This window comes from Pollachius pollachius (genome assembly GCF_949987615.1).
Source record: "Pollachius pollachius genome assembly, chromosome: 20".
Lineage (NCBI taxonomy): Eukaryota > Metazoa > Chordata > Actinopteri > Gadiformes > Gadidae > Pollachius > Pollachius pollachius.
Window position 1 is genome coordinate 17,154,866 of NC_136953.1, and position 11,591 is coordinate 17,166,456.

The 11,591-nt window shown below is 48.9% G+C and overlaps 1 protein-coding gene across 1 annotated transcript in view; it reads left to right on the forward strand.

The window, feature by feature from the left end:
- arap2 (ArfGAP with RhoGAP domain, ankyrin repeat and PH domain 2) overlaps positions 1-11,266 on the forward strand; it is a 79,298-nt gene extending 68,032 nt beyond the window's left edge. Inside the window, 6 exon segments of the mRNA XM_079757694.1 lie at positions 2,856-2,973; positions 5,555-5,683; positions 5,867-6,000; positions 7,073-7,155; positions 9,603-9,638; positions 10,445-11,266. Of these exon segments, the coding sequence (XP_079613820.1) occupies positions 2,856-2,973; positions 5,555-5,683; positions 5,867-6,000; positions 7,073-7,155; positions 9,603-9,638; positions 10,445-10,565 (621 nt within the window). The 3' untranslated portion in view covers positions 10,566-11,266.
- Positions 11,267-11,591: the final 325 nt, after the last annotated feature.

An 11,591-nucleotide genomic window follows, 5' to 3' on the forward strand; every position in this document is an offset into this window, starting at 1 on the left:
TGTGTTTGTGTTCCTCTAGTGGTGTGTGTGTGTGTGTTCCTCTAGTGTGTTTGTGTTCCTCTAGTGGTGTGTGTGTGTGTGTTCCTCTAGTGTGTTTGTGTTCCTCTAGTGGTGTGTGTGTGTGTGTTCCTCTAGTGTGTTTGTGTTCCTCTAGTGGTGTGTGTGTGTGTGTTCCTCTAGTGTGTTTGTGTTCCTCTAGTGGTGTGTGTGTGTGTGTTCCTCTAGTGTGTTTGTGTTCCTCTAGTGGTGTGTGTGTGTGTGTTCCTCTAGTGTGTTTGTGTTCCTCTAGTGGTGTGTGTGTGTGTGTTCCTCTAGTGTGTTTGTGTTCCTCTAGTGGTGTGTGTGTGTGTGTTCCTCTAGTGTGTTTGTGTTCCTCTAGTGGTGTGTGTGTGTGTGTTCCTCTAGTGTGTTTGTGTTCCTCTAGTGGTGTGTGTGTGTGTGTTCCTCTAGTGTGTTTGTGTTCCTCTAGTGGTGTGTGTGTGTGTGTTCCTCTAGTGTGTTTGTGTTCCTCTAGTGGTGTGTGTGTGTGTGTTCCTCTAGTGTGTTTGTGTTCCTCTAGTGGTGTGTGTGTGTGTGTTCCTCTAGTGTGTTTGTGTTCCTCTAGTGGTGTGTGTGTGTGTGTTCCTCTAGTGTGTGTGTGTGTTCCTCTAGTGGTGTGTGTGTGTGTGTTCCTCTAGTGTGTGTGTGTGTTCCTCTAGTGGTGTGTGTGTGTGTGTTCCTCTAGTGTGTGTGTGTGTTCCTCTAGTGGTGTGTGTGTGTGTGTTCCTCTAGTGTGTGTGTGTGTTCCTCTAGTGGTGTGTGTGTGTGTGTTCCTTTAGTGTGTGTGTGTGTGTGTCCCTCTAGTGTGTTTGTGTTCCTCTAGTGGTGTGTGTGTGTGTGTTCCTCTAGTGTGTGTGTGTGTTCCTCTAGTGTGTTTGTGTTCCTCTAGTGGTGTGTGTGTGTGTGTTCCTCTAGTGTGTGTGTGTGTTCCTCTAGTGGTGTGTGTGTGTGTGTTCCTTTAGTGTGTGTGTGTGTGTGTCCCTCTAGTGTGTTTGTGTTCCTCTAGTGGTGTGTGTGTGTGTGTTCCTCTAGTGTGTGTGTGTGTTCCTCTAGTGTGTTTGTGTTCCTCTAGTGGTGTGTGTGTGTGTGTTCCTCTAGTGTGTTTGTGTTCCTCTAGTGGTGTGTGTGTGTGTGTTCCTCTAGTGTGTGTGTGTGTTCCTCTAGTGGTGTGTGTGTGTGTGTTCCTTTAGTGTGTGTGTGTGTGTGTCCCTCTAGTGTGTGTGTGTGTGTGTTCCTCTAGTGGTGTGTGTGTGTGTGTGTGTGTGTGTGTTCCTCTAGTGGTGTGTGTGTGTGTTTCTCTAGTGTGTGTGTTCCTCTAGTGGTGTGTGTGTGTGTGTTCCTCTAGTGTGTGTGTGTGTGTGTCCCTCTAGTGTGTGTGTGTGTGTGTTCCTCTAGTGGTGTGTGTGTGTGTGTGTGTGTGTTCCTCTAGTGGTGTGTGTGTGTGTCCCTCTAGTGTGTGTGTGTGTGTTCCTCTAGTGGTGTGTGTGTGTGTGTGTGTGTGTGTGTGTGTGTTCCTCTAGTGGTGTGTATGTGTGTCCCTGTAGTGTGTGTGTGTGTGTGTGTTCCTCTTGTGGTGTGTGTGTTTGTGTCTGTGTGTCCCTCTAGTGTGTGTGTGTGTGTGTGTGTGTGTGTGTGCCTTGTGAGTCCCTGAAGGTACGTAATACATCTTCTCTGTTTTCTTGTGTGCCTCTGCACACACACAAACACACACATCCAGGTGCAATTCAAACCAGTCCTCCATTCCCGCTGGATGTTGGGGAGGGGGGGAGAGAGAGTGGGAGCTGAGGGAGAGAGGTGGTTTGAGAGGGTAACCAGAGAGAGAGAGAGAGAGAGAGAGAGATGGTACCCAGTAGACAGAAGCCGGTCCACAGGTTGACAGAATCGGGCCGAGCCGTTGGTGGTTCAACCTGATGGGAGTACGGCCTCGGAAATAAATCAAAAGCCTGTTAATCAGAGAAGCGTTTGTTTAATTGCATGAGTAATTGGGTTTGGTGCGACGCGGGAACAGCAGGTAGATAAGGCCTTCCCTCTGTGAATCAGAGCAGTGCGCTGTAGCGGTGTGACGGAGACATCAGGGTTAACTCCTCCAGTTCTGATTACTCTCAGAGAGCTGTTGTTCAAAGGGAAGCGATCAGAGAGGGAATGGACCAGAAGACAAGAGATGGAACACCACCACCGCTTAAATACTGGAATGTTAATCATATTTCATTATATTAGATTCAAAAGTAATTACCTACTTCTTTGTCCTTTGTTTTTGTTTGCTTGTTTTTCTGGTGTTTGTTTGTTTATTTTTGGTTATTTGTTTGTCCGTTGTTTGCTTGCTGTTTGTTCATTTTTTGTTTGCTTGTTAATTGTTGTTTGTTTGTCCGTTTGTTTGTTTCTTTGTTCATTGTTGGTTTGTTTGTTTCTTCGTTGTTTTATGTTGTTTTTTTGTCTGTTCATTGTTGTTTGTTTGTTTGTTCATTGTTTGTTTGTTCATCGTTGTTTGTTTGTTTGTTCATCGTTGTTTGTTTGTTTGTCCCTTGTTGTTTGTTTGTTTGTTCATCGTTGTTTGTTTGTTTGTCCCTTGTTGTTTGTTTGTTTGTCCGTTGTTGTTTGTTTGTCCGTGTTTGTTTGTTTGTCCCTTGTTGTTTGTTTGTTTGTCTGTTGTTGTTTGTCTGTTTGTTCTTCGTTGATTGTCTGTTTGTCCGTTGTTGTTTGTCTCTTTGTTCATCGTTGTTTGCTTGTTTGCCCCTTGTTGTTTGTCTGTTTGTTCATTGTTGTTTGCTTGTCCATTGTTGTTTGTCTGTTTGTTCATCGTTGTTTGTTGGTTTCAGCTCTCTCCCAGCATGCAGTCTGGTGAGCTGGCAGAGTCGGCCCTGAGCAGCAGGAGCCTGACCTCTGGCCCCCAGGACCGGTGGGTCACCTACGAGGTCATCGAGAACGGGGAGCTAGGTACGGTCTCCACGGCAACGCTCCCCCATCCCCACCCTATCAAGAACCTCAGGAAAATACAGCAATACAGTCACATGACGAAGCAGGATATAACAACTCCACCAACATTCAAATGAAGTGTTCTCTGTTGTTTAACCAGTATAACATTCTCCTCGCCACTCTTCAAACACACATACGATCAGATGGAACACCAGAATATATATGTTCTGTAAATGAATGTGACTACCAGCCTGCCAGTGACTCACTGGGAGGGGTGCGTGGGGGGATCTGGTTTGAACAGGTAGGGACCCCCGCGACAAACGCTGCACCGAATGGAGGTTCATGAAGTTAATGAACTTAGTGAAGTTAGCATTCACTCAGGAACAGTTTGAACGGAGCGGTTTGATCTGCTTGATGTGCTTCTGAAGTTGGCCAGAAGGCACCCTGCTGTCTCTCACTGTCTCTCTCTGTCTCTCTCTCTGTCTCTCTGTCTCTCTCTCTGTCTCTCTCTCTCTCTCTCTCTCTCTCTCTCTCTCTCTCTCCCTTTTACTCTCACCCTCCTCCCTCCCTCTCCCCCGCCCTCCCTCCCTCCCTCTCTCTCTCTCTCCCTCCCTCCTGCCCTCCCTCCCTCCCTCTCTCTCTCTCTCTCTCTCTCTCTCTCCCTCCCTCCTGCCCTCCCTCCCTCCCTCTCTCTCTCTCTCTCCCTACCTCCCTCCCTCCCTCCCTCCCTCCCTCCCTCCCTCCCTCTCTCTCTCTCCCTTCCTCCCTCCCTCCCTTCCTCCCTCCCTCCCTCTCTCTCCCTGCCTCCCTTCCTCCCTCCCTCCCTCCCTCTCCTCTCCCTCTCTCCCTCTCTCTCCCTGCCTCCCTCCCTCCCTCTCAAACAGCCTTTGTTCCAAACTTTTCTGCTGTCATTGCTTCAGCGTTTAACGAGCGTTCAAAGGATCGCTCCGGATCATCTCTGCAGGCCGGGTGTTTCATCTCAGCCTCTGATTATAAGGTCTCTCTCTCTCCCTCTCCCTCTCCCTCTCTCCCCCTCTCTCCCTCTCTCTTTCCCTCTCTCTCTCTCTCTCTCCCTCTCTCTCCCTCTCCCTCTCTTCCCCTCTCCCCCTCTCTCCCTCTCCCTCTTTCCTTCTCTCTCTCTCTCCCTCTCTCTCTATCTCTCCCTCTCTCCCTCTCTCCCTCTCTTTCTCTCTCTCTCTCTCTCTCTCTCTCTCTCTCACAAGACGACATTCAGTACTTTAGCTGACGTGTGCGTTCATTCATCATCCTCATCCCATTTTCCCCCATCATTCTCTTTGCCGTCATGATGGCTTTCATCATCCTCTTCATCCTCCTGATCGGCCCATCACCTTTATCCTCCTTCTCCTCCTCCTCCTCCCCCTCCTCCTCCTCCTCGTGTTAACTCTGACCAGAACCATCATTATCCTCCTTAATACTGTCATCACTACCCTTATCATCTCCTTCGTCATCCTCCTCCTCCTCATCAGCATCATGATCCTCATTTTATTCTCTGTCATCTTCCTCATCACCATCATCATCCTCATCATCCTCATCCTCTTTATCTTCTTCGCCTTCGTCATGATCCTCGTCTTCATCATCTTCTCCAATTCTTGCTTGGCTCCCTGTGGTGCCGCCCCTCCTGTGTCTGATGGGCCCCGGAGGCCCGGGGGAGGGCCCCGTCAGGGGCTCCGGCTGCACCGGGAGGTTGAACCAAACTTTCAGCCTTTGAGGCTTTTTTTTCCCTGCTTCCTCTTCAAGCCCACAGAGGACGGAGCGTCCTCGCCCCGACGGAAGCTGTGGAATGCAGAGCAGATCTGCCGTGTTGCTTTTCAACATAAAGTTTTGCTCAGTCCACGGTCATAGTATTTTCGGAGGTATTGCTCTGACAGATTTAGTGTTTAGGAAAAAAAGTGTTAAGATAGGGAATTTCGCGTTGGTTTGGGGATTTCTCAGGATAGAATTTGATTAACGCAGTTATAAGGCAGTGTGGGGAAGTTAAGCCATGCAAACTTTTGGTAGAATCGGAGGAACTAATTCCATGGCCCGCTCCCCCAGATAGAAGGGAGATAAGCTAAGCTATGCTAATGATCCTTGTTCCGCCATTTTGGCTTCCATTGGTGTCTGGAATAAAACACAAACAGTGTGAAGAATGGGACGGTGGCGAGGTTCAAAAGGTACTAGTGAATCAGCGAATAGCACGTGCTAGCAGCATGCGCTAATAGCAATCGCTAATAGCGTACGTGAGCAGCATATCCTAATAGTGTGCGCTAATGGCGTTTGCTTGAAAATAAGATAACAAGTCTTATGTTGCAAATTTCCTTGACCTTTTTAGAAACAAACTTCAGGTTGGCGGGGGATAATTCAAATGGGATGGGGTCCATTATGGCGGCGGTGGTGGTGGGGACAACCTTTCCTTAATGGATTCCAGGATAGGATTGCCGTTTGGCATTTAAGACTTTAATCCGTTGACTTGAAGCCAGAATAATGTATTCATAGCGGAGTGCTGAGAGGTCTGATGTTCGGGTCAGGCTGAAGAAAGAACCGGCTCCTAAACGGATCAATGCGCTGCTTTGATTGGCCGTGGTTCTGCCTGTCTCCACAGAGCGACCTCTGCACCACAAGGAGAAGATCCTGGAGCAGGTTCTGGAGTGGAGCGGTCTGGAGGAGCCCTGCTCCGCCTTCCTGGTGGTGAGGAGGCACCTCGGGAACCAGACCAGCCCCCACGGGACAGGTGCAGCTCGCTGAACACTATCGGCTTCCAGAACATTTACAAATTAACACTTTGTTTCTATGTCATTTTCAGCTTCTTCTATTGATATCATTACTATTAGCCTTATTTTAAAGCGCTTTTGTGTACATGTATCTGTGTGTGGATGTGTTAATTCCCCCCCCCCCCCCCCCCCCCCCTGCCCAGACCCCCCCCAGAGGGAGCAGAAGGGCCCGCTGAGGGTCCGGGCGGGAGCCTCCAAGCTGCTGTCCGGACACCGCTTCACGGAGAAACACGTGGAGCTGAGGGACAGGAAGCTGCTGGTGTTCAAAGACTCCAAGGTAGCGCCACGCCCCCCCCCCCCCCACAGTCCCAGCCCCAGCTGGGCGCTGCTAGAAGCAGTTAGAAGCAGTTAGAACCAGTTAGAACCAGTTAGAACCAGTTAGAACCAGTTAGAACCTGTTAGAACCTGAGTTATCAGAGGAGGTCACGGTTATTTGTAGACGCTTGAACTTCTCTTAGGGAACTTGAAATAGGATCACCATGTTTGGCAAAATAAAACGGGAACATGATGAAGTTCTGAGGGGGGGTCGGAGAAGGGGGGGGGGGCGAGGCGTAAGACACTCTTTGCCTTAATTAGCGACATATGAAGAATGTGGGAATGCAGCTCATTATCGCGGAACATTTCTTTAATAGATTTTCTCACACAAGGAATTTGGAGACGAGGTGTAGGCTGACATAGTGTGATGGCAGGGGGACAGCTGTGTGTGTGTGTGTGTGTGTGCGTGTGTGTGTGTGTGTGTGAGAGTGTGTGTGCCTGCGTGCATGCGTATTGAGTTTGCGTGCGTGTATGTTGTGGGTGTGCGTGCGTGCGTGTGTGTGTTAAGTGAGGTTTCGAAGGGAATATTGCTCGGTTCAGAAGCTCAGGGGTTTAGACTGGAGAAGATGAGCGCTGTCACTCTGCTGAGAGAGAGAGAGAGAGAGAGAGAGAGAGAGAGAGAGAGAGAGACAGACAGACAGACAGACAGACAGACAGACAGACAGACAGGGAGAGACAGAGAGGGAGGGGGAGAGAGAGAGAGAGAGAGAGAGAGAGAGAGAGAGAGAGAGATTTTAAGGTTTTCTGTTGCTTAGTGACAGACAGGCGATCCAGGAAAAGAAGGATAGACAGACAGACACACTGACGGGTGGACGGATGGATTGGTAGAGAAATGTTATTCCTGAAACTGTTGTTCTCTAATGCGGTGTTATCTACCAAGCTCCCGAACCAACAGGCAGACAGATGCTTAGATAAACACGGAGAGAGAAACACTTACAAATCATGTGTCACAACCACCCCAGACACAGAGAGAGAGCTTGGTTAATGTCCACTAAACCCTGAATGGTGTCTCTCTGTGTCTCTCTGTCTCCCAGAGTGCCAAGGCAGAGAGAGAAGTTCTGCTGAAGACTTCAAAGTGCTACTTGGGGATGAAGAAGCGGCTAAAAGCACCGACCTGGTACAGACACACACACACACACACACACACACACACACACACACAGCTTATCCTGCTGTATAAACTCAATCTTCCTCCTCTCTCTCCGTCTCCCTATCTCTCTCGGCCATGAGGTGAAGAGGCCAGTCTTGGGGCTGTATCATGTAGTCTGGGCTTATTACATGAAAAGGTCCATGCGTTTATCTGACGTCCATTTTGTTCCACCGTTCTGGACGGCCTCCATTTTGTCTTGTTTTTGTTACCCAGAACACACCACTGCTTGTATCTCTGTATTCACTCTCGTTATTAAATAGAATAAAAGGAATTGGGTTTGTTGCAAAATATCATCGCGTTCTGCTTTCAGGAAAACAAGACTACAAAACACAGCCCAAAATGTGAAACTGTGCCAGCTTATTTGACTGATTAATATAAATTCTGAGTCATTTCAAAGCAGAATCTCTGTTTGATTCAGGGTGTAATCAAACAGAGAGTAACAGCAGGAGGAAGTTCCAGCCAAGCGGCACTTTTAACTTCTATATTATCATTCCTCATCACTTATTGCTGGAAACCCAGAATCGAGAAGAAACCATCATATAGATACAGTTCATACTGTATTGTGTAGATAATGTAATATAGTCCTCTTTTAACTCTGAAGCCAAAGAGAGGGAGAGAGAGAGAGCTGAGAATAGAGTTAGAGAGGGCTAAAGGAATAAAGAGAGGAATAAAGTTAGATGAAGAGCGATAATGAGAGGGGAACATGACAAGCACTACAATTATAAATAGAGAGAGAGAGAGAGAGAGAGAGAGAGAGAGAGAGAGAGAGAGAGAGAGAGAGAGGGACGGACGGACGGACGGACGGACGGACGGACGGACGACTGAGGGAGGGGTGTCTTTGGTCCGGGTTGGGGGGTGTGTGAGGGGTGGGGGCCCCCCACAGAGACCCCCACAGACCCGCGGCCCTGCTGGTCCGCCCCGGTTATCTCCGTAGCGACGGCTCAAACCCGGCTGTGGGTGCTGGAGAGGGAGGGAGTGTGTTCGGGAGGAAGGTCATCCTTACCCTGTGTGTGCGTGTGTGTGCGTGCGTGCTTGTGTGTGTGTGTGTGTGTGTGCGTGTTTGTGTGCTTGTGTGTGTGTATGCGGGTTCAGCTCGGTGTTAAGGTCCTACACACATACAGGTCCACCTTTACATAATGTACACACACAGATGGCATTTCTATATGCATGATGTAAATACACCCACGCACCCTGCGGCCCCCCCACGCCTGACCGGCCCACCAGGGCAGGACTGTCCCTCCGCACTCTCCACGCTCCTCGCTACGGCGCTAGCGAGCGGTAGCTGTGTCCTATAATAAAAAAAGGTTTATTATTATGCGTGTGCAGCCTCGGCTTTCGTTCCAGCAGATGTTAACAGTTACCCTCGTTTATGTGGATGATACTTTTCCATATTTAATGATCGTTTGTCCTCGAAGAATGTGTTTTAGTGCCACCTAATATGCGTTTACTCACCCTTTTAAACCCCATCTCAACACTTCTCCCTAAAACCGTGTTTACGACGTCCTTCTGTGAAGTAGTGATTCCTACCTGGTGTGTCGGGGTGTTATTCTGCCCCTGCTGAAGAGCGCGTCGTTCTGGCACCTGCTGAATTGTACACCCTGTTCCGGATACGTCTGGTCATGCATAAACATGCGGTTGTCTGGCTGTAGTTTGTGTTTTTATACATTCTCAGTTTTCTTCGTTATTCCATTTGGTGACAACAGTTTCAACCTTCTGCTAAGTTTGAGCGCCCAACAGAACTTTGTTTTTCTTGTTTGGTGTGTGTGTGTGTGTGTGTGTGTTTCGGTCTGTGTGTGTGTGTGTGTGTGTGTTTCAGTCTGTGTGTGTGTGTGTGTGTGTCTTTGTGTGTGTTTAGGTGTGTGGGTTTAGGTGTGTTAGTGTTGTTCATTGGAAAGTAGTTTTTTGCTTTAAGAGGTGTGTGTCTTCTCTATCTCTCTGTCTTCCTCTCCATCCATTTGTATTTACGTTCATCTCTGTCTCACTGTCTCTCTATCTGTCTCTCGCTCTCTCCTGCTCTCTCTCTGTCTCTCTATCTGCCTCTGTCTCTCTCTCTCTCGCTCGCTGTCTCTCTGTCTTCTCTCGCTCTCTCTTGCTCTCGCTCTCTGTCTCTCTCTCTCTCTGTCTCTCTGTCTTTCTGTCTTCTCTCGCTCTCTCTTGCTCTCGCTCTCTGTCTTTCTCTCTCTCTGTCTTCTCTCGCTCTTTCTTGCTCTCGCTCTCTGTCTCTCTGTCTCTCGCTCTCTGTCTCTCTGCCTTCTCTCTCTCTCCTGCTGCCCCCCCCTCTCTCTCTCCATCACAAACATGTGCCTTTCTGGTAAAACCACTGAACAAAGCGGCCGCTGACCTCCCTCTTCAGCACTCTGCGCTGTTGTCTCTGGGTGTCACCAGCTGTCCTCTCCTCTGTTTGTTGCTTTCAGTTGGGGCTTCACCATCTACGTGGAGAAGCAGCATTGGTGAGTGCTCCTCCAAAGGCCTTCTGATTGAATTATTGATTAGTCTGCCTTCTGCCCGCGCTTTAGAAAATACCACTCCGCCAGAAATACTCCAGGAGGAAGCCGACTCACGCTACAGTACCTGTGATTGGTTCTATTTCCTGGTGAATTAGCAATAGAAGAGGGGAGAGACGGACAAAGTTTCTTCTTTTTACAAACCTCAGCACAAATATTCTGCAGTGTGACGTGTTTCCAGAGAGCTTCCTGCTCTTAGAAACACCCAGGAAATACTAAAACTATTATATACCATTCGGTGTGAGACACAAACAAGCTGTTAACCAAACTGCTAACATTTAAGTAGACGCTTCTTTGTGTTTTTATTAAAATAATTATCTCACCCTCAATCGTCTACTGGGAAATTACCTGAAAAAGTTTGACAGTTTTGCAATTTAATTATTCTTGCACACTCTTCAGCAATTCCTGGGCTTTTCGAGACACCTGCCATCATATTAAATTTCATAAGTACATCTGCAGAGGAAACAGTTTTCACCGCCAACACCTCAGTTCACCCCACTGGGTGTAAAGTCACCGCTGGTTCACCAGAGCAGAGAGGACTTCCCTTAATAAGACTCTGGTCAAAGAAACTAATCCATTTAGCTTTTCACTGTTCATGTACTGTGCCTTCTGTGAGAAGAGTACCACCAGCACTGATCTAGATTCCATACAAGTGAGGTTTAATATTTTTGAACGTGGTTTATGAACCACATTTCAAATACCTTCCACAAAATAAAAATGAAAATGCCTTAAAATGTGTCTCCGGTCCGCAGGTACTTCTGCTGTGAGGAGAAGGAAAGCCAGGTTAGCTGGGTGAACGCCATCATACGGATGAAGGTGAGTCCGTCCCAAAGGTTCTGGGTTCGATCCCCGGGGTCCGCCGCCCAGCCCTGAGGTCCGCCTTAACCCTCCCTGCTCCTCATGACAGCTCCTGACCTCTGGGGGATGTAAAGTGTTCAGAGCCTTCTGCTGAAGGACAGAGGAGCAATATGGGGGAGGTCCTGAGTTTTAGAGGACAACCGATCTGTTCCCAAACCCACACACCCAAACTAAAGCCTCTGCCTTGGGTTTGACCGGACACCTCCCAACACAGATATCTCACCCACGCAAGAAACAAGTTCACTTTAAGAGGTATTGTCCTGATAACAGTACACATATATTCACACACGGTGTACAACATTCTGCAGCTCCTGTAGTGGGAGTCACTGACGCAAACACAGAGCAGGAGCCGAGGAGGGGTGCTGGCCTGAAGGTTGCGGCGTCTCTCTGTTTGTGTGGTTGAACACGGCGTCAGGATGAGGTCAGGCGGGGCGCGCCGACAGCCACATGGCGCTCTTTAGTGGCCCCCCAACCACGCCTCGCGCTGTCGCTGGCTGACGCCGTGCATGCCACATAAATAATGCAGAGCCAGGCGAAGGAAGGAGGAAAAACAATGGCAAACATCCAGAGTGGTGACGCTGTTAGTGTTTGTGCTCTCTCGCTCTCTCCCCTCTGTCTCTCTCTCCCTCCCTCTCTCTATCTCCCTCCCTCTCTTTCTCTCTCTCGCTACCCTCCGTCTCTCTCTCTCTCTCTCTCCCTCCCTCCCTCTCTCTCTCTCTCCCCTCTCTGTCTCTCTCCTCGCTACCCAACGTCTCTCTCTCTCTCTCCCTTCCTCTCTTTCTCTCTCTCTCTTCCTTCCGTCTCTCTACCCTCTCTCTCTCCTCTCCCCCCTCTCTCTCCCCCCTCTCTCCCCCCTCCCCCCTCCCCCTCCCTCCTCCCCTTCTCCCCCCTCCCTCTTCCCTCCCCCAGTGTCTTCATGGTGAGATGGTCTCATTGTCGCTGAATGATCCACCTGCTGTGCAGCATGAATAAACATTTAACTCTCATTATTCTCCCGCTTCCATAAGCCAATCGCAGCAAATTGAGCACATTTTCCAAATT